General features: G+C 42.5%; 1 protein-coding gene across 6 annotated transcripts in view; it reads left to right on the forward strand.

Annotated features, from left to right (window-relative positions):
- The window catches only part of auts2a (activator of transcription and developmental regulator AUTS2 a), a 339,678-nt gene that overhangs the window by 63,917 nt on the left and 252,537 nt on the right, over window positions 1–23,224 (forward strand). For all 6 annotated transcript variants that reach the window (XM_061055901.1, XM_061055904.1, XM_061055903.1 and 3 more), the window contains exon 3: window positions 18,755–18,970. In XM_061055901.1, the coding sequence (XP_060911884.1) occupies window positions 18,755–18,970 (216 nt within the window). The remainder of the gene's footprint in view (window positions 1–18,754; window positions 18,971–23,224) is intronic.

Here is a 23,224-nt window from a genome sequence, read left to right on the forward strand (position 1 = left end):
TTCTTGAATTTAACAAATCTATTGTTGCAGGAACTGCTGAACTAACATATGTTTATGTCATCTGAAAATTGGAATCAGAGATAACAAATCAACAAAATCAACCATACAACATTATGCAAAGATTTGGTTTTGGTATTATCATCATCACTGGGGTTAGGAGGGACTTAGTGGAGGGTTTAGCCTTTCTCAGGGGGAGCTTAAGTCCCTGCTTGCCCATTTCTCCGGGCACCTTTGGAAGCCATCAGGCTCTTAATAACTCAAATGCAAATGTTGCCCTGTCTTTAAGTCACATTAACTGAGGTAATGTGGGGGGAACATGTCACTGCATACTATATCTCACTTCCTCCAGCTTTACATTTCCTCCTATAAGGAAGCTGCATTGCATAAACACAGTTTATCTCATCTCAGTTAACTTCAGGAGGATGAATCAGTGGATCACTCTGTGTTTGTAGAGGCAGGAAATAGAGGTCTGCATGCACAGAGAGTGAGCAGGGGCTGCAGCTCACCAGAGAGCAGACACCTGCACTATTTATAGCCCACGGACATTAAAGCTAGCAGTGTTACATGAGAGCACAGACATGCCCCTCCACTGGTAATTAGAAACCTAGTGGAAGCTCACCATCACCACAAAGGAAGAGAGGGAGTCAGAGCCAGAAAAGACGCACTGGGGACGAACCAGAATACTCCACCAGAGCTCCTCAGCTGGTTTCACATTGCAGATCTCCACTACAGGCGTTCCAGGATTAATGAAGTGAAATCCAGGCACTTTTTGGGATTAAGAGCTGCTACTACGCCGAAGCTGAGCTTGTGTACCGATTACAGTTTCCACGCAACAATTCATTTAAGTTCTCTACTGTCTAATGCAGCCCATTGTTGCTCTTACTGTAAGCCATGTGTGAAGAACACTCGCAGAGGCAATTACAACAATAAGCTCGACTATTTGCTACAGCTTACTGTGCAATAAAAAGAGACACAAATTAAGAGTATGTATGGAGAGGACAAAACTACTGCTGAATACAGCTGTCCTACACAACCTTTTAATTTAAACAATAGACAGGGGGCGAGATGGACCACTAAGGGGGGAGGGGGGGGGGGGGGGGGGGGGGGGGGGTGTTGCAATGCATGTAATGAGCTGAATGAAGTCAAAGACTTGGACTATGTCTCATAGTTCTATGTTTGGAACTTAAACCTGCCAATTTCAGTTCATTCCAAAAGGCAAACTCCGGTGTTGGAATATGAAGCTCGTGGAAATGCAGTTCATCGAGTGTCCACTAGAGGCTGGCTGCACAGGAAGTCCCATACACACCCGTTTAAAAAAGCCTGTTTTGACAGCAGAATTGAACATGTTTACAGCCTGGTTCAAACAAACAAATCGGTCTGATTAGCTCATGTCTTTAGCGGCACACACTGTACGGGGAGATTTTTTATATAACTCGTGTAGCTGACCTGACGGACAGGGTGAGCTGTTTGTCAGGAGGTTTAAAACCTGCCTCAGCTCCAGCTCTCAGCCTGTCGTTAGGTTGACTGAAAGTTAGGTTGAGACAGCATTTCCAATATGGTGACCGCCATCGACAGGCTTTCAGAGCCCCCTGCAGTAACAGATGGATGATGTCACTCAGGCTTTATCCATTGATATAGTCCACGGTTCATCCAAGTGCATTCCCATAAAGCCCTGCACCATGAGGGGAAAAATGCCATGTCAGCTTTGACATGCGATAAACAAACAGATACCTACAGTATGCATCAATATTATCTTTACAGTTCTGATATCTTTCTGCTGTCGGTGCATGTGTTACGCATTCTCGCTCTTCTCCACTTTGCTCACATTTCATACCAGCTTATCTTACCGTTACAACCAGATGATGATGATTCATCTGAGGGTTGCTGACAGCTAACCCCGAGCTTCATGCACATAACATACTCAGAAAGATTGCATCCAATAAAGAATGATCGCATCTAAGAAAGACTTCTACAAAGTGTTAATTACTTATGTTCTAACGATATTTGTGCACGTTAAATATCCGTATGGTTGACTCATAGCAGTGCACATTTAGAGCATGGACGACAGACACTTCTGTAGCTCAGTATTTGCAGTTTTCACTATATAGGGGTGCAGTTGGGGCCGTGATATTCACATTGTGAAACACAGGGGGCGCTTTAAGTTTGAAGAGTTCAATCTGTCTGATGTTGGAAATAATGCTCCGCTCAGTAACAATTTTCTACCAGAAGGAGAAAAAGAAGAGGCATACATTACTACAGTAGCAGACTGACTAGAATCTAAGTGGATTAACTTTGCACTGTAACTTTAATTAAAGTCCATTCTTCACCGGCTGTGTTGAGGTGTTTTAAATCTTAATCTTACTCCACATCAAACTACAAGATGGATAGAAAAACTGTAATTACACATCCCCACATTTGACTCGAACGTAGCACAAAGAATGAAGATTAGAAAAATTACATAATTGAGTCAAACTGTGAAAATAGTTTGTTACAATTGTAAGTGATTTGTTGAAATGAAAACAACAGCTGCACAGAGTGGGAGGTCTCTGTGTGACTGTGATCCAGATGTTACAGGAGGAGATGAGAGGGACACAAACGAGCAATTAAAACGTTATTGTGACCATCTGGTGATCCACGTCTGGTAATAATGATAATAATAATAATAATAATAAACTTCATCGTTCGTTTAGTCATTAAAAGCATGCCCGAGTCAGTTCAGCTCAACCAATGCGCGTTTTATTTCCACATGATCTGACGAGTTTGATGTATGAGTACACAGTGTTTGTCCAACAGTGTCACGTTAAAAAACAGCCATATTTATTTTCTACCCGTCCTTCTCTGAGAGCAGCAGAGTCGCCCAAGAAGTGAAATCCAGCAGAGAAAAAAAACCAAAAAAAAAACCACACTCGCGCAGCCCGTCATTACTGGCTCATCCCTGACAGCTCCGAGCCGTGAGCTACAACACAATAACATGCTGGATGTGTAACAAGTGCTGTGTTTCACTTCAGCTGAAAGGTTGGAAACATATCCTCTATTTCAAAATGAACCCTTCAACAGGAGAGGCAACGCAAGCCTTAGATTCATCCTCTGTATTGATCGGCTTCCTTTAACAGGAAAGCGTTTGGCTGCAGCACGTTAAAGGCAGGGTTGGTAATTTTCTCCAGATACACTTTTTAAGATTTTGGTTCAAATTCTCTTTAGTTCCTGACAGAAATTCTGAAAAAGGAACAAAGAAAATCTGTCTCCTACTAAAGCTCTACTTAATATAGGTCCATATCTACATTTCTCCGTTGTGGGATAAGTAATGCTTTATCTTATCTTATATAAATATAACAGACTAATAGCCTATGCTCTCTGTCTCTCTTGTTTTTGTTGACAGACTTGCAGTAGAGTTCTGATTAGCTGTAGTTTCCAATTTCCACTTTTTGGTAGACTGTAAATAAAGCGAGGTTTCACCTTCCTGCTTTTTTACCGTCTCTCCCTTTTTTTTTTCGTTTCATGGCGTTTGTTTTACCTTTCCATTCTTGTTGACTTCCCCTGGGAATGATATGTTTCACGTCACAATGCTATGAACTCTGGGTATTTCCTTCACCGTAAGTCTGCAGGTATGCCCACTTACGGACAGGGTGCATAAAGGGCTCGTAATGTCAGAGAGAGATCCCTCACGTGCACTTGACGATTTGACAGTGGGACAGTCCTGAGCCCTCGCAGACTTAGCGGGAACGTGCATCAAAGTCAGCGAGTATGTGTGAGGGCGGACATCTAGATTGGGCCGTAGACCTGATATCTCTTGTTGTGCAGCACCGTTTTCTAAGTGTTTTATTCAGACTGTCTGGGGATGCAATGTTAAAATAGATCAAATATAGAGATATGGTTTTACGCCTTAAAGAGCCCATATTCTGCCCTTTTTGGGGTTTGTATATTTAATCTATGTACCTACTTTTGTACGTTCACAATAGCTAAAGTTCTAAAAAAGTGTCTGTTTTCAAGTACTGCTCCTCCTTGCTCCCTCTCCACTCTGAGTCTGTCTGCTACACTCTGTTGAGCCCACACTGTTAGACCCCAAGTGGGCCAAGTCTGCTCTGATTGGTCAGCCTGTCGGCTCTGTCGTTATTGGTCAGTTGCTCAGCACGGTTCTCGGAAATGTCCCGCCTCTTTTACCATATTTGGAATGCAGCCACTGGCTCCGTCCAAGGGGAGCATAAACATTAGCACCTTAGCACTACTGTGCTACCGCAGGCTACGGCATATCGTGGGCGTGCTACAGAAGTTAACGGGCGTGCAGCATGAGCTGCTGGGCTTGCCACAACGAGCCAATGGGCTTAGATCAATGATCTCACACTGACAATGACGTCGGGCTGACAAATTTTTATCGAGGGGGGCTAGAGCCGAGCGTTACATGCAGCTAATGCTACAGCTAACAGGAGGACGTAGGAGAAGCCGCGTTTCCGCGGACTTTGAATTTTTGCACATAGATGTGCCTAAACATGCACAGGACACTTGGAAAACACACTAAAGAGCATATAAAACCAGAAAAAGCAGAATATGGGACCTTTAAGTTGTTATTCCTTTTTTTTTTTCTTTAATTTTTAAAAAGATGAATTCTTTAGCTGTTTGCCTTTGTTTGATAGGACAGTGGACAGAGAAGGAAACAAGGAAGAGAGAGAGACAGAGAGCAGTGAAAGGAGCCACAGGTCAGACTTGAACCCAGGCCGTCCGCTTCGAGGACTAGCCTCCATCCATGGGTGCAACCTAACCACAAGGCCATCTGTGCTCTTTAAAGAGTATGCTTCATTGATGATATAAATATACTGACAAGCACAATGATGGTGTCTGACTCTGAACGTCAGCAGAGCATTGGGCCGTCGCTCTCAGCTCTCTCTGCAGCCGTCATTACATTCTCACTTTGTTTTCTGCTCACAGCAATTTCTCATTTTCTTTCCTGCCCTTCAGAGGTTTTCTTGTAAATCAGTCCCCACTGCTTGTTCTTTTTTTCAAAGCTGTGTTTTGACACTGAACAGATTTTTTTTGTCACCATGTGGCCGGCTTGTCAGTTTGTAGTATGTTGGAAAACAAGCAGCACCATGATGAGTGCTTCTGTGTGTTTTGGCGTTCATGTGAGGGTGCCAGAGCTGCTGGCTGTTTCCTAAATCTGATTGGGATCTTGGCACGCGATGCTTGTTGTTTGAACATGTTGGACTGTAGTTGGCAAAACTGGTGTTGCATTTATAACAGTCTTTAATGTGATTTTGTTGTTCACATATTTTTCTTGACACTTGCCATAAGTTTTGTTTTTCTAATACCTCGTGTAAAATCTGAACGTCTGAACTATGTGTGGATGACCTCATATCACTAAGGAGTAAAATAACCTGAGGGTTTACCACCAAGCACAGATTTGCCGTTATTGTGTTTACTTCAGGGTTAACTCTGGGTTTGTCATGACTACAGAGGTGGATCACCATGGTAACCTGTACTCAACACCTGCTTGGGTCTTCCCCTGGACACATGGATGAAAAGCCAAGAGTACATTTTTTTCACTTATCTCATTAGTGGTGGCTGAGGCTCAGCTGGTAGAGTCGGTGGTCTCTCAACCGGATGGTCAGGGGTTAGATCTCCAGCTCCTGCAGCCACATGTCCGATGTGTCCTTTGGCAAGACACTTAACCCCAAGTTGCTCCCACTGCTTTGTCGGCGGTGTATGAATGTGTATCAATGGGATTAGTTACTTTTGATGGTCACTTTACACAGCAGACTCTACCATCAGTGTGTGAATGTGTAGGTGTGACCTGCGGTGTGAAAGTGCTTTGAGTAGTCAGAAGACTAGAAAAGCGAGATACAAACTCAAGTCCATTTTCCATTACCATAGAGCTCTGAGGCCTCTGAGAAACTCCAACCCTGCTTCATTTATATTTCATACATAAAAGCATGCAGCCCAAAGTGCTTCAAGCAGACGGGAAATGAAAACAAACACTGACAACAATAGATCAAATCCTAAAAGATTAAAACAGTTGAGATGGGGATAAAATAATTAAAACATAAAATAAAGGTTCATACAGAAGGAAACAATACAAAATGTAGGAATGAATATATTCAAATCTATGAAAGTGGAATAAGACAAAATAACAGAGATAAACTTGTGTTAAAAGAAAGATAAAAATGTTGACCAAATCTGTGAAATAATTCCAAATTAGAAGCCGGGTTAAAAAAATAAAAAAGAGAATATCAGAAATATCTTCTACATACGGCCACCAGGGGGCTCTCAATCAAAACAATAACAAAAGATAACGTCGAGGCTGGCAGGGAATCGTGGGAGTGATTCTCCCTGCTACTCCCCTCCCCCCTCAATGAAAACGAACTCTGAGTCAACCATAGTCATGACGACCAGGTAAAACCGACATGAGGAAGAAAATAAGTTTACAGACGAGCTAATGTATCCAAGTATGATTTACATCACATTTTTATCACAGCAGCTCATACAGCAACAGAACGGCAGCTTTCAGTAGCAGCTCACGCTTACTTGTGCAGCGCACTTTGCCGTAATATCCGGTGTTTCCACGGCATCGAGAAACATGTCGTGTATGTCATGGTGGCCGCCATGACAAGACACGTCCCGTAACAACTATAAAATTACAGATTTATCTGTCTTTAATAACTGTTGGAAATATTTGAGGTAATGTAAACTATAACTATAAACTATATAACAGATTATTCCATTTTTAGTTAATTTAGAAATTTTAGTGTAAAATTCTGCATACTGTACCTTTAAATTCTGTGTAATTGTCAGTTAAATGCTGCACTGAGTCCCTTTAAGAATGCAGCGTCTCTGCAGATTATAAATAACTCTCATTATGTCCGGCCTTGAGATAATTCTCGAACAATGAGTGAGTTATCAATCGCAGACAGCTGAACAAATTGGCCTGAACCACAGAAAGCGATTTTTTTTTCTTTAGTAATAGTGACTGTCAGAATCCAATCAGAGCTCTCACCCGGTGCAGTCACCGTAAGCAATCTGTGTGCTTGTTTAAGCCAATGCTTCATTTGCCTTTACATCTGTCAGCAATTAGGTGTAATTATTTAAGCCAAACGAGGGCCGCTTCAAAGGAAGGAAACCTTCCCACAATGCCTCTCAGGCAGCGACTGATGCAGTATGTTATTTCTCTCTTTGTTGTTTGTTCTCATTTGATGCCGACAGTCTGCACTTCATCTTGTTTCTGCAATGCGCTTTGCTTATTCAGGTTGTCACCACATGACTGGTGTGCATGTTATCGTGAATGTGTTTGCTTTACAGTGAAACCCCTTTTTTATTCTTTTGATTCTGTACACAGCTGACGACCTGCCGGCTGATGTCTGTGTCTGAATCAGTCGAATAACGGCTTTCTGTTCTTACTCTGTAACACAGCAGCACACAGACACTGTTGCTCTACATCTCTGCCCCCATTAAACGGCCACTGTGCCGGCTCTGCTTACTCTGTGATTAACATGAAAAAAGCCAGCCTGTATCTGCTCCTCATGTTTATTTAATCAGGGTAAATGTTGTGCTTCTTGTGGCTCGTGCTGAATATGTTTGTTTTTCATTAAGTGCTGGCGTCCCTGCAGAAGGCCTGATTTCCCTCATGTTAAGATGAATACTGAAAACACATGCATACACACACAAAACACACACTTATGCAGCGTCACAGAAACAAACCGGCATGAATACAGATCTGTTGACCTTGGCGCCCACTGAGATCTCTTGTTGCCAATATGGGGAATGTTGCACGGCCGTTTTTGGCGACAGTATTTTTTAGGAAAAACTCCAGCATGCCTCCTGCTACAGGCCTGCTGTTACGTTGTCACTCTGCACATTTCTTGTTTTCCAGGCACGATTATCGCGGCCACAATGCAGCCGTTTGATCTCTATCTTTTGACAGGATGTGTGGCCTGAACTGCTTTGTTTTATTCAAGAAAATGTGTTGTTGTGTTTCTCTGAGGACGCCCGATAAGACTGAACGACACGGATGAAACCTGCTGTGATCTCACATTCCCCAAACCCCCAGCGATCCTGTCGGCCCCTCCCTAAAGACAGATCACGAACCTGTGTTTGTTGAAAAGCCAGACACAAGCAGGAAATCAGATCGCCACACACAGGATATCCCTTTGTCTTTTTTTTCACAAAAAAATCCAGCTTTGTTGACACTAGTTCGAGGAAATCGTCTATCTTTCTTGTGTGCATGTGAGCAGTGTTGGCATATTTAGAGTGGGCACTATTTTGTCAGTTACATCCTGTTTTATTTTGGTTGTTTCCTGTTGACTTTTGTAGTGGGGTCATCTCAGTTGAAGCCGGTGTATACTTATTTTAGTTGTTGAATCAAACCCTTGTTGAAGCCTTGTGTGTTGCTTTTTGGCAGACATGATTTAGTTTTAGTTTTTTAGCCAGACGTGACCATATTTGGACGATAGAGTCCTATCATTGCTTTGTTGGCAGGCAACCATGGTATCTTCTTGTCAACTATAGTAACATGTGTAAAGATTAGCCAGTTTTATCAACTACTTCCCTCATTGTTTTTATGATGACCATCATGCTTAAGTAACTGATGGTGTTTTCACACTTTGCACAAAACTCCTGAAAAGCCGACTGAAAAGTTAACACAGCGGCCGTGTCTTTGAATCTGTCCTCGGCCTTTTGCTGCATGCTGCTCCTCCCAGCTTTTCCTGTCTCTCTCTGGCTCTCCTGTCTAATAAAAGCAAAGAGGCCCAAATATATATTTAAAGAAAAACTTCCTGAAATGTTTGGGGTGCTGCATTTTGTGATATTCAGAAAAATTCCCCTTGATCGGTTGATGATATTTTCATTCTGCGATCGACACACGGCTATAGACCGTACAGTACTATCTCTATGCACATAGTGAAACTTGGTGAGATAGTGAATGTGTCAACCTTCACATAGAATTGATATGAAGGCAAACATTGTCATAACGTCTGACTCTGCTTATTTGTTCACCTCTTCAGCGTTGTACTTTTTACGTCAGGTCTTCCTGAGATTTCCTCTCGTCTGACAGTGATAGTCTCCCGTTGTGAGGAGTATGTGTGAACAACCAGATCAGGAAGATTTCAGGGGCAGTCCTCCTGAAAGTCTCTACGAGTGTTTTGAAGTGCAGATGTGGAAACAGCTGTAACAAGTGTTTGAGAGAACATCTACATCTACAGGAAAATGTTGACTGAGGGAATGAATCAGCTGTTGATTCGGTTATAGTTTGTATAACGAAGGCAGCATGTGCTATGAGGCATTCTTTCACTCTGTGTTGTTCCAGGAGTGTTCTAATAACATCTCCTCTAATACAGCAGCTTTAGCATTGACAAGTAGCATACCCCTCCAAAAGCAAAATATACGTATGAAGAAAAAATCACACTGACATTTAGCCGTCTTTGACTTTGATAACCCTGACTGCTGTCATTGTTTCTCCTGCTACTCTGTGTACGAGCAGACATAACCCCCCCCTGCTGTTGTTATAAGAGTGTTGTCATGACAAAGAAGGAAAACGACTGCAGGTGTACAAACATGTCGGAGATGGTTCTGTCTGTCAGGAGAACAACAACGTGTCTTCTTCTAAAGCTCCACCGGCTTCAGAAAACTCTGTGTATCATGTTAACTTTGGCTCATGTGCAAATGGAAATCCAACAGTTATGTGTGTGTGTGTGTCTATCTGTGTGAGCACCTGCAGCTATCCTGAGACGCTAAAGTAAAGAGACTTATTCATAGAGTTTTAAAAGAGAAAAAGGAGCCAGGAGGGGTTTCAGTTTCGACGTTTTTCTTTGTGTTTCTTGCTACACATTTCCAATATTTGTTCAACTTCAAACTACAGTACCTAGATTTGGTGCAGTAAACCTCTCCTCATCATAAATGCTGCGGTTCTCTCTCAGTTCCTCACACTCACTATTCCAGACCTTCAGTACCTTTATCAGAGTTTTAGACCAACACGGCATGGGTCTCCATCACAGGTATTTAATTACCACCACTTTGGCGCTCTGTTCTGTAAGCATCTGTTTGCTTCCTTTATCATGCTTGGTTCACTTGATATGATGTGTTGATAGTAAGACTAAATAACGTGGTTAGGTCAGGGCAAGAAAAACGACTGAGTTAAGTTTGGGTTTAAAACAGGTGAACGATTTATCGACCAGTTGGGTACAAAGAAAAGTAATGACTCATTTGATCATTAGATCATTTGTGTCAGTAATCTTTAAGTAACATATTTGCTGTTTTCAGCTTTCTAAGTTTGAGGATGCTCTGCTTTTCTGCATCATTAAGACATCACATCCATAGATAGATTCATATCTACTCTAATGCTGTTCTCCTCTAAAGAGAGCCCTTTAGCGGCTGCTTGTGACACTATGGGCCATGACAGCGCGCTGGTACTTGAAGAATGAGACGAGGCTGGTCACACCCCCGGCTCATAAAGAAAACTGAACTCACATTAAGCTTTATTGTTTCATGGAGAGAGGTTTTGAGAGCTGCTGTTTGGGTTTATGTTGTCATCTATTACACTTTTATTACTCTATGTAGGACAACAAAAGATCAAACATTATGTTCAGTATGTAGACTACAACTGCTGTGGTGTAACCTGCAGGGGGGCGCTGGGAAAGTGAGGATAGTTTTCATGACCACACTGAATCCTCACAGCAGATAAATGGAGCAATTACAGTGTGAATATTCAAACTTGTACTTTACTGGGCGTCGGTAGCCAAGAGGTTACAGCGTGCACCCCATGTACAGAGGCTGCAGTCCTCAAAGCGGTCGGCCCCGGTTCAAATCCGGACTTTGGCTGCTTTCTCACACCCCGATCTCTCTGTCCCTAACCCAGAACTTCCGCCAGATACGTGTGCATCGAGTGTCAGCTCCGCTCCGGTAAAGCTCAATGCTTCCCTCGTCCGTCATTACCCGCAGGCTTCGTTGTTAGAGTGCAGGACGGAGCAGCACCGCTGGACAGCTGGAGTCCTGAGACTAACGAGTTCCTGTGGTAATTACACACGACTGCGCAAGATAATAAGATGTATGTGGCAAACAAAACAAACTCACATAAGGTCAATGTTCCCAACCGGAGTGTTTTATTCTGAAAATAAACCGGATGTTTTAATGTTGTTTTGGTGATTTCCTGTCCCGCTCGATCTGCTCTGTGGTAAATTGATACACTGTGCTCCGGCATCCGGCACAAATAGAAGCCTTGCGTCTGTGGCAGGTGACTCCGGACTGCCGTGACGCAGCAGAGACGGACCACACATGCATCTGGTGGAGTTTAGCAGTAATTTCTCTCTCCACTGTCCTATCTCAAACGTGAACACTTCTGTGTGTGAAGCACAGCTGAAGAAGATTTCAAAATAAGAGTCTCACTGCAGCGTTGTGCCTTCAAACTGTTCCAGTCAGCTTCGATTGCAGCCTTGAGACACAGGCTGTCCACCAAACAGAGTTCACCTCTCTGCACTCACGCTTCAACGTTTTCAAATGAAAAGCTGCAGAAGGTCCTGAATGTCCAAATTTACAGGCGGGAAATTTCCAATTTGCTGCCTTGAGGATTTTCTCAAAGACTTGCTCCCTTAAATTGGAGATTTGTCAGAAAAATCAGCCGGGGTGTTTTGTTAGATCTTAGTGGATTTTAAATGTTGTATTTGCTTTTTAATTCTTCATGCACTGCCTCCTTTTAGTCTTTCCTGAATTTGTATTCCAACCTGATTTTAGAAACTAGTCATTTTTAGCAGGGGACTTGTGTCTTCTTCACTTTAACTTTCCATTTTGATTCAGGAGGAGCTGCCGCCCCCTCACAAAGCTCTGGGGTATTTTGGTCTCGTCTGATTTCTTGGAGCTGTAGGTCAACATGCTGGAATGACTGCAGAATGATTTTTTCTTGAAGGACCTTGCTCTTTCTTTGAAACATTTTTCTCCCAAAATGCATGTCTCATTTTTGTAAGAAATCACTCAATTCACTTGAGCTGCTGAGAGTTTCTTTCTGCCTGCTCGAGGACGAGGCTGTAACTCAACATACTGTACATACACTGATGTTTCAATGCAGACGTGGTTTTAGGACGGGTTGACCTCCTCATATCTGTTCCCGCACAGTTAATAAATGATTCCAAACATGAATATATGATTGCTTGGTTATTCATCGGGACAGAATTAATTTGTTTCCAGTCAGCAGTAACTTGTATTCTAACAAGAGTTTTTATCATTTACAGGATTCATTCAGTCCGACAGAAGTGTTTGTTTGATGGATGAAAAGCCGCCAAATTGACAGAAACAAATAAGACATTTTATTCTTTTCACTTCACTGATTCTGATATTAGCCTTACAATATTTGATTTTCTTCTGGCATCAGACACACCTTCCTTGCAGGAGTAACAAAAGTCATGAGAGTAGTCATGTGTGTCATTCTACAGCTGTGGCTCAGGGGGTAATTATTCATCCTTCAACTGGAAGGTTGGGGTTCAATAACTAGCTCCAATGTGTCGTTGGGCTGATGTGTCTCCTCACAAAGAGAACTTTTAAACTTTTTGTTTGTTGAGTCGGATAGATCATTTCCGATGCATTTCAGGTAGGCAATGAATCTAGACTCTGATTGGCTGTTGCGACACAGTGTCAAGCAGATTTGTGGCTCAAGTTAAAATGTTACACTAGCTGCACTTTTCTGCAGATATCTGTTTATAGAGACAACGTGATCAGAGTGAGAGCTGGAATGTGATTAGCACAGATAATGCTCCACTTGATTTTTGCTGTCCACACTGCATATACTAAAGTCTGCTGACACGTGATTGGTCAATCACTGACAGTGTAAACCAGAGTACTTCACGTGCTGATAATCCTGACCTTCATGTACAGATTCTACATTTTTACAGTGAGTCTGGAAATAGAGCACAGTCCTCGTAAATGCACTCAGTGACGTTGATTATTCTGGGTCATTTTCACCTCAGCTTGAACCATCAAACTACACGACGTGGTTGAGCTGCTTCAGTCACACCTGTTATTGGCCACAAACACCAGCAGTGAAATTACCTACGATTTGTTACAGTCGACACTTAGAGCTCTCTTAATGCCATTTCACACCCACTGAAAATGTGATAATCAGGTCAAGTACTCCCAAAAGACTCCGACACACCTCGCTGCTCAACTTAAGCAGGTATCTGACGTTAATGCGGGCTGCTGTCCTGAATCCTGGAACACCCCCTGAGGAGAGATTGTACTCTTCAGTCTATTAGCATTCATTAGATCTCTACTTATTATTTACTTTGTCTGCTGTTGTTGATTGAAAAAATGTGTGTATCTGTGAGTGAGTGTATGTACTTTGAGCTTGAGCAGCATCGCAGGAAGACAGATTCATTAAGCCTGTGGTGCTTTCGAGTGCTCTCTCCATCTCCCTCTCTCTCTCTCTCCATCTCCCTCTCTCTCTCTCTGCCGCTCTCTCCTCTCCATCTCGCTCTCTCTCTCTCATCTCTCTCTCTCTCCCTCTCTCTCTCTGCCGCTCTCGTCTCTCTCCTTCTCCTTCTATCCCTCTCTCTCCTCTCCTTCTCGCTCTCTCTCTCTCATCTCTCTCTCTCTCCCTCTTCTCCTCTCCTTCTCTCTCTCCTCTCCTTCTCACTCTCTCTCTCTCCTTCGCTCTCTCTCCCTCTCTATCTCTCTCGTCTCTCAGCAGCTATGTCTGTTCCCGTTTCCTCCTCTCTGCTGGGAGCCCAGTTTGTGTAAACTAATTAAATTGTCTCAGTGAGATGAGATGATCACACTCTTTTGATCAGCCTCTCGGAGGCCGGTCTGTGTGGAGGCTGAGATGCCAGCAGGCTGTGGGAGAGCAGAGGACTTCCAGCTTGTTTCATACCCTGCTGTAGAGTTCAGAGTTCAGAGTGAGGCTGCAAACAGGAGGGACAACAAAGATGTGAAAGTTTAGAAATAAAAACACCAGAAACAGTTGAACCAAGAGTGTATCAGAGAAGATTAAAAACCATCTTATGTAGTTGAGAGTATACAATGAATGAATACATTGTTTGTTAAGAGAACTCTGCTAAAAGCATATGAAATACACTTTAAAAAAACATTTATTGAAAGCTTCAGATGAAACATGGATTTTTCTGAGCAGCCTCCTCACAGTTCAGTATGTAGAGTGTCAGTGGCACAATGTCAATCGACTGCAAGAGGCTTCTGACATCATCAACAGTTTGTAAATGCACCTGAATGGCTGCTTTATTAAAGGGGGCATATTATGGAAAATCCACTTGTACAGTGTTTTTGAACATATATTTGGGTAACCTGAGTGTCTACAGACCCACAAAATGTGAAATAAACCCATCCAGTCCTTTGTTTGTGGTCTGCATAAGTCTTACAACACAGAGAAAAATGCTCTGTTTCAAATGTGCTCTCCTTGTGATGTCACAGTGGGATTCTGGTAAAAAAATCCCCTCCCTGTTTTCTCCACCCATGGACTCCACCCCCAGCCTAGAACAAATTTTGTTTGCAGGTCTGCCATTTTTATTCTCGCTAGCGATGGAGTGATGTCTACCGGGAAAACTCAGTGGGGGGCGGGGCTCATTACATTTAAAGAGACACACACTCCAAAACTGAGCGTTCTGAGAGAGCTGGTTTATACAGGGTCACAAACCTCCTCTGGTGCTTGATTCATGTTATATTTTGACCAAAGCACAGCACAGATGTTTAATTTAGACCACAGGGGACTGTTTGAAAAGGTGGAGAAGGGGGATAATATGTCCTCTTTAACACATAGTAACAGCTTTACAGATTCCTCTCAGACATGTTCAGAGATGTAATCATTTTCTGCTCTAAGAAGGAATTGTAAATGATGTGTTTCTTTATTAACTCACTTTACAAATACATCTATCCATCTCCTTAATTAAATAAATGTAAGAACGTAGAAACGCAAGTTAAAACATTTATATGTAAAAATGAGAACGATAAGAACTGATTTTTAATTATCCAATATTTACCATTTTTCAGATACAACACAGAAAACAATTTCTGTCAAATCCCCAAAAGTACCATTTTAAATAAAGCTGATTAAAGCAGCTGTCCTGCAGATTTAGTAAGGACACCTGCAGGAATGCTTTGCCACTGAATGCTACATTATGATTACTCCGTACACTGCCAGACAATCACAGTAATGGAAGCTAGTGGAGAGTAAGCCATATTGAGCAATTACTTCTCCTTCAGAGTCGTCGTAAGTCGCTGAAAATGAGGAATTGTGTTGCCATTGTTCTGAGAGCAGGCAAACATAATGTGCATCATTTATTCCGAGCAATCAGTTGTTTGAGAGGCTCAGAAGCATGCAGAGAGGAGACACAATGGAAGCTCTCCCCGGCACCATCATAACTTTGTCACTTATTCTGTGCACTGACAATACATGTCATGTTGCATTATTTGCCGTGGATGAGTGTGGGCGGAAAAGGCAAACAAGATTAGCTGATGCATGTACTTGTTTTCCTCCGAGTGAATGGAGGGTCTTTAGAAACGCTTTTAGTGAGTCAGCGCCAGTAGCACACCCATCAAGCTCATCCTGCTGTCAGCGGTGCGTATCTCTAACATATTCTCTGCAGGCACGCACACTAAGGCGCCTCCGAGGTGGTCCTCAAGCGCTGCGGCTCGAGATGTGGAGGAATTATTTACTCACCAGAATTGTGAGGAAAAATGATGAACTGTGCTCTGTGGTGTCTGAGTGATGAATCCTGGACTGAGGCAGGGTTTGTTCCAGCTTATTGGGGCTGTTGACCAAATATAAAGCGTGATGTCTTCTCTGAGTTTTAGGTATCTTTGAATAAAAGTTACAGTGTAAGAAGTGCAGCTGGAGTAACAGATTGATGTGTCTTACAGGTTAATCAAGCACCAAGACGCAGCACAGCTTTATATAATCTGTACTCTCGATAGTTATTACAGTACAGTATGTTTAGTCCTGATGATCAGCAGCCAAACTGAAGAACTACATTGCTGTTGAAGCACAACTTAATCTGCTGGATCACATTGTCGATGTGTTGCCAGGTTTGTCTTTTTGACAACAGACTTGCTCCATTTATATGAGTCAAAGCCCTCTACTTTTTCATCAGGGCTTCAGTCTGTCTCAGTTGGTTGATCCTAACTCCATTGTGAGTTAAAGTCCTACATTCAAACTAAAAAGGAACACTGATGGCAATGCACTCTGTTGTCATACAGTAGCTAACATCTTTGAACAGCTAGCTTGGTAGCCTCAGCTTGTCAAAGACTGTGCTCGTGTGTAATGAATACAGAATGTGTGTATATAATTAGTAAGGTAGTTAAACTAACAGGCAGGTCAGCCATCCAGGCATTTTCTGTCTCTATGTGAAATATAATAGATGGTCTGACAGTCCTGCAGAAGCCACAGATTAAAAAAAATGTAATCTTTTCATTTTCAGAGCGTTTGATTTATTGATCGAAATGCAAAAATTATTTCAACAATTACGTCGATCTTGCCTCTGACACAGATCACCTAAAGGCCTAGTTCAGAGTAAGAATACAGAAATGTTTCAAAAATACACCTATAGCTGAACAATAACCCTGATGAAGGCCACAAGCCCCAACTCTTCTCATGATTGGGGGGTTTGGAGACAGACTACAGACACATATTCGAGTTAGAGAAACATTGTGAACTGAATTTTACATAATTTGTGAAGTTTAAGTCATATTCAATCAGCAACTATGCATATATTTAGGCTTTAAACCTTGTTCTTAAAAGTCCTTATGACTACAGGTGGAAACAAAACATGTATTAGTGTTGTAGGATAATGAAGAAACAGAAGAAAAACTGACATGACGTGCAACTTCATCTACTTGTTTGCTTTCCACCACTGTAAGTTTCCATCTGAGCCTTCATGTAGCCTCAGCGAAGGGGAAATCACTATTTAGTGGAAAATTGTCAACATGTCCGGTAGCACAGAACACACAACAAGACCATTTATTGAATGAGAATTGGGCAAAAAAAACAACAAAGAGGAGCGTTATCTGTACTGCTGGAATAATCCTCCTGCACATATCCTCACGTTTAAAAACAGAAGTTATTTCAGGCGACACATCAGGCACACATGACATTTCCTGGCCATCAAAATGCTCAGTGATGTGAATGCCACAGCCCTGTCTCCCCAGCCCTCCTGTTAAAGCATTGCACAGTATTGACACGTCATTAGTGCAGCTGTGGCAGCTTTGCACCTTCTCTTCCAACAGTCAGCCTCTTCACTGACGCCGGCTCCGCCAGCTTAAATATCTCCCTGGGGGTATTAAACGCCAACAGCTCTCTGGTCCACAATGGAGCAAAACAGGTCAGCGCTTCAAATAACAAAGCTGATTTGTTCCATAAGTTTGACTGTGGGCGGCTGTGATACATTACACAGTCTCTCAGCAGCAGATGAGTGCTTGTATTGATCAGCCGTCAAGCTGTATAACCCCGTGTGTGCTCCCTGCTATATTGGAGCTGTAGCACATTGGTTTGTTTTCAGGATCCAGTTTTCTCCTTGAAGTCTTCTGATGTAGTTTTGTTTTATGTGTTGACAGGAAAAGTGAACTTAAGTGTTTTGGTGTTTCGTGCTGGGCCTCTGCTGTTCTGCCTCCTGTTCTGATAAGAGCCCTGCAGATATAAACACAGACTCAAAGGAAGCCCGTTCTTATCTTTGTCTTTGCCTCTTTTACTCCATGCCAGGCCTAAATGTTGTTCAGAGGCTTAGGATTTCACATTGTAACTATCAGTTTAAATCACTCCATTAACCATTTAAGTATTACTCTGAGTAAAATCACAGGACCACAACTCACTCAAAAGTACCTCAACTTCATGAAACATACTAGCTCTAAGTTATAAGGAGAGTGATGAAGACAATGGGCAGTCCTGCAGATCTGACTGCAAACTGATTTGATTAAAATGTGATTATTAATTCACAATATTTGACCACTTTTGCACATCAGCTCATCACATTCCTAGTGCCAATTTCCACATAGTCCGGGCACGCTGCTTTCCGTCAGAACCACATTTTTGCTCCGTCGGGCAGCGCGCGTGTTCTGCCCAGCTGGGTCCGTTTCTAGAGTGTGACCGCAGCCATGAGCAGCTGCACCCACGGGGTTCACAAGATCACAGGAAATTCATCCTCTGGGCACGATGTCAGAACAAAGTCTCAAAGTATTCAGTGCTTAAGTATTTAAAAGCATACAGTGTCAATCCAAGTGGTGGACCAGTTGAGGCATAAAAAATATATCTAGGAGTGTTGTAATCAAGTATCTTCTTCAAAACACCCACAGGTCTGTTTTATTCTGTGTCAGAGACAGCTGATCCAGAGTACGTTATAACCAGCTGCTGTCCCATTTGTTCTCTCTTTCCTCATCCTCTCTCTTTGTTGACCTCTCTGTATTGTATTCGTCAAATTAAAACCAAAACATTCTTTTCAAAGCACTACGTTTGCACTACTTTTGCATTGCTTTGTTGGCTGTGAGAAAATCTTGTGATCCTGCAATAAAACCTTTCTGCAAAAGTTGTCCTCAACGTGTAGCTGCTGTTCTTCCTGTACAGCGGAAATTTGATATCTGTCAAATTGTGCTTTAATTAGTGGATACTCTGCTCTTTTCTTCATGCTCTTGAGGGCACTAATGAGCAGTTTTTTGGGTATCAAAATGTATAGAACAGATTTTTGTTGGCCAGCTATTGCAGCTTCGTGAACAGCTCATACAGGTTTTAAACATAAATAAAATGTTTGTTCTGTTGCTCACACAATCCTTTCTCTCATGTTGTTGTCTCTAGAAGAGCACGACGCTGAAGCCCCAGCAGTGCAGAGACAACCAGGCGGGGCCGCTGCTCAAGAAGAAGCCTGCCAGAGTCCCTAACGGCTTGAGCCTGGAGTCCTGCAAGAACAATTACCAGCAGCAGCAGCAGCCTTCAGACCAGGAGAACAACCCGCGCCTGGCACACACACAAGGCAAGAGGAAGAAGAAGCACCTCAACAAGAAACACAAAAGGGTGAGTGTAAGGCCTTTCATCTCTCTACTGCAGTGTGTTATCACATCTTTAAATGCTGCATTTTCTCCCTGAACTGAGATACATTTGGATGATGCATTTTTATGCAAATGTCTCTAAAGTGTCATGGAGCAGATAAGAAAAGGAACGCTTCGACAGTGGTTTGTGTTTCTGTAATGAGGGTTCAGAGAAGAGCCCTGGGTTTACTCTCTTTATGATACTCTTTCACAATGAACAGAAAGGTTGTCACTGTCTCTATCAAAGTGAAGGCAGTTGTTGATTGTCCAGCAGTTTTTTCACCTCATGGCTCATTGGCCACTTTGTGTCATTGCAGCCAATGTGAGTTGTTTGATTAAATCAACCATTAAGGTCAAATAGAGAATAAGTCTGTTTTTTGCTGAATGCTTTTGCAGGTTGTTTCTTTTGGTTACTCATAGCTGAAATAATTATCGCTTATTGTTGTTAAAACTTGTTGAATCTCACAATAATTAAAGACTTATTACATTCTGTTTACGTTGCATGTTCTTTTCTGTCACACTGCTTGGGGCTGGGAGAGCAGCATTTAGCTCATTTTATGTTTGCAGATACAAAAGGAAAATGACAAAAGGAATTAAACTCTGTGGAGGAATTTCAAATTGTAATTAGCTGCCTTGTCTTGGGCAATCTGGGCTCTGAGAAGCGAATACATTTGAAATCTTGCCATTCTTATCCGACAGTTTGCACATTTTTCCAGTGACATCCACACAGCATTTGGCCCATATGGGTAGTATTGGTTTTTGGGCAGTGGTCAAAGTACACCGCTGAAGGAAAGGATGACTCTGGATTTATAACACATTCATATTTTAAATAAAATGTGGATTGATTATCAAGCCTTAGACCCCTCTGTTATAAAAAGAGGCATTTAAGACATTTAGGACTTTGATAGCCAAGTTAGTGCATATTAGCCAGTTAGAGACCAGGTAGGGAGGGTCACCCCTTCACCATCCTAGGAAAAAAATTGCAGCATACTGAATATTGTCAATCAATAAATGATGTAACTCAGAGGGGATTTAGAAGGGGGGATACTCTCTGGAGACTGAAAGATAAGTGTGTTTACTCCATATACCTGCACTACACCAATGTTTATAGAGGTTAGCACAAATGTCAAGAATCAGTCAGTTGAGCAGCTGTGTTTGTGTCCTTGTTGTGTCTACCCTCCTCTGCTGAGTGGACAATCCCTCTCACACTGTGGTCATTTGTCATCTGAGTTTGCCGTCCTGTTGTTTTGAAAGGCTTTCTTTTTTTATTTACATGACAGAGAATGTACAGCAGGCGTGTGAATGCAGGACGCACTGTGTGTACGGTGCAGACCTCTGATGGGAGGGTCACTGCTGCAGTGTGTGTGTGTGTCATGTCTGCTCCTGTAGCGGCTAATGGACAGATGGTGCTACCTGCCAGCTTCAAGGTTGTCTTCTTCTGCCCTGATGGCTGTGTATACAGCACAGACCTCACTGCGCGGAGGACTGTGTATGTGAGACTTTTATCCCTTTCAAATGTGCTTCATGGTGTAGGCCTGCGGTATCTGTTGCTGTGGTTTTCTTTGGTTTCCTGCGGTTCTCTGTGGATCCCTGCGGTTGCATGTTCTGGTCACAAGTGCTGGTTTAGGCTTTCAGAGAGAGGGATCTCCTGAGTGCTCACTCATACACACAAACACTCCCACATGAAGCTCTCACACCCAGACACATCCACCACATTCTCACCCGCTCCCTTTCACACCTCCTCCCCCACAGATGTCCACACACAAGCGCACACACACGAACACACACACACAAAAACCTCCACACTCATCACACAGGTAGCTAAGACATAACAGACATACTTTATTAAACTCCCACTCTTAAATGTTTGTAATTTTCCTAAATGATGATCATGTGTGTTTGGCTTTAAGGGCAGCTGAAGCATGGTCTTAAAAATAAAAACTGTCTTTGCTCTATCCTGCAGGATTGACGTTAGAGCCTCTAACCTTAGTGCAGTAACATCCTAATCTGTCACACGTTACATACAATGTGTGTATAATTGAAAAAGATCATCATCTGCACTTCTTTTTGTCCTCTGTGAAGAGGAACAAGCTGCAGCGTTATCCAGCAGAAACTATTATCTTTTCTTTGGCAACACTTTAAATAAACGGTAAGGCATTGTCCTCCCACAAGGTTACACTTTAAATGTCAAAAGGTCTGTCTCAAGGTTTAATTCTCCATTTATCAAATGCTACAGCCTGGCCAGAGAGCGCCCGTTATCAGCACTTTTGTTAGCGCAGACGCTAAGCAGAATAAGAAATGAAGAGAGTAAGAGAGGGAATTTTCAAGAGATGGGTTTTTACTTCCCACTTATTTTTTGTTTCTCTTCACAGCCGAGCTCGCAGAATGCAGCAAATGTGTTCGATCTCTGGCTCCGACCCAAAGCACTGAACTATGAGATATTGTAGGCTCAGGGGGGAAAGGAGAGAAATGTTTATAAGAGCCTCTGACATATTGCCTCATAGTGAAAAAGAGACCGGATAGAGAGAGCTTTTGCAGTGATGGATGACAGTGGAGTTGCAAGCTGCAAAGTACACACCAACCTGACCATTACATCTAGATGAATCTGCCTGACATCCTATAATAAAACCATTGGACTTAGTGCATCTGCCAAATGCAGATTGTTTTATTGGACAGAAGAACAGTGAAGAGTGAGTTATGACTCCATTCAACATGTTTCCACTGCCTGAGGCCACGTTTACATGAAAATGATCCACTGAAAACAGAACAGTTTTTTGTTTGTGTCTTTGAGAGAGTTCCACGTTCAGACGATGTTTTGATAACTGCTGATTCACACAAACAACTAAAAACGCTATAGTACACATATTAGGCCAGTAGTTGGCGGTGTGACTTTGTAATGAAACAACACACGCATGTGTACATACTGTTCCTTCTACAGAGCAGTGAGGTGTGAACATATGAAAATGGCTAATGGCTAATCAGCATTTGGCTGCTCTTACCCGGCGTATAGATGGATTCTGTATTACGGATAGAAGTAACGAGTCTCCACTGATCAGAGTGATGATGCAGTCAATCTACACTTTTGTTAAATTAAACAGAGTGACCAACACAAGCAGAACTCGAGAGTCCGCCATCGTTGTTGTTGTCCACATAGTCACACCTAGCTATTGACTGGAACCGTTATGCCCATGTGCAAAAAAGTCTCTGCGTCAGAGGGACTGCATAGTGCCAGTTTCCAAGACGATGGAGATGGTGCCGTCTTAAAAACTTTGCGATTTCAGGCACCGTTGTCGTTGTAAAGGAGCGACCAAAACTCAACTAATGGTTACAGTTTTCAGCTGAAATCGTTGTCTTGTAAAGGTGGCCGGTGCAAAAAGATAATAGAAGACTTTTTTATACGCGATGTGCTTTGATACCAGAGCATTCATGAGTTTGCATTGTCTACCACTCCTACCCTAAGCTTCTTTTGGCCTTTTTACTTCACAATACCGTTTTGCAAGAAAGCTCTGGTAGTCACTGAACTCTGCACTATCTATTCTAGCTAGGGGTGGAGGCCACACGATACGATATTATCACTATACTTGAGTCAAGATTCGATATTATTGTGATTTTTAAACATTTTGCGATCGTGATACTGGCTGAAAAATAATATTGAAGATGTGAAGAAGACATTGAGATATGAGTGTACATGTGTGTAAATATTAGAAGCAGTCTGGCTAGTGTGTGTGTGTGTGTGTGTGTGTGTGTGTGTGTGTGTGTGTGTGTGTGTGTGTGTGTGTGTGTGTGTGTGTGTGTGTGTGTGTGTGTGTGTGTGTGTGTGTGTGTGTGTGTGTGTGTGTGTGTGTGTGTGTGTGAGAGAGAGAGTCTCACCAGGTTGCCTTTACCTGCTTTATGTAACATAGTCATTTCTCCAGAGTAGTTTGAAGTTGTTTTCAGCAGCTCAGCTCATCGTCAAAATAAAAAAAAACATTTAGAAACCTGGAGTGAAAAACATTTTGGCTCTGTTTGCCTGTTTGTTTATTCATGTCTCCCAAATGAGAGCTCAAAACAGGCTGTGACAAAACTTCAGAAATACCTGAAATCACAACATTTAAATATTACAGAGAGCGCCCAGAGGTGGTGCTAACTTCAGGTCACACACTCGTATCTGCCTGAGCCGTTCCGACTTGCAGGATTCTTGTGTCTGCCGTCTGTTTGAGTGTGGCTGTGTGTTCTGGAGGTCGTTGTTCTGTTCTGGTGG

Source organism: Labrus mixtus, chromosome 14 (genome assembly GCF_963584025.1).
Source record: "Labrus mixtus chromosome 14, fLabMix1.1, whole genome shotgun sequence".
In the NCBI taxonomy this organism is placed as follows: Eukaryota; Metazoa; Chordata; class Actinopteri; order Labriformes; family Labridae; genus Labrus; species Labrus mixtus.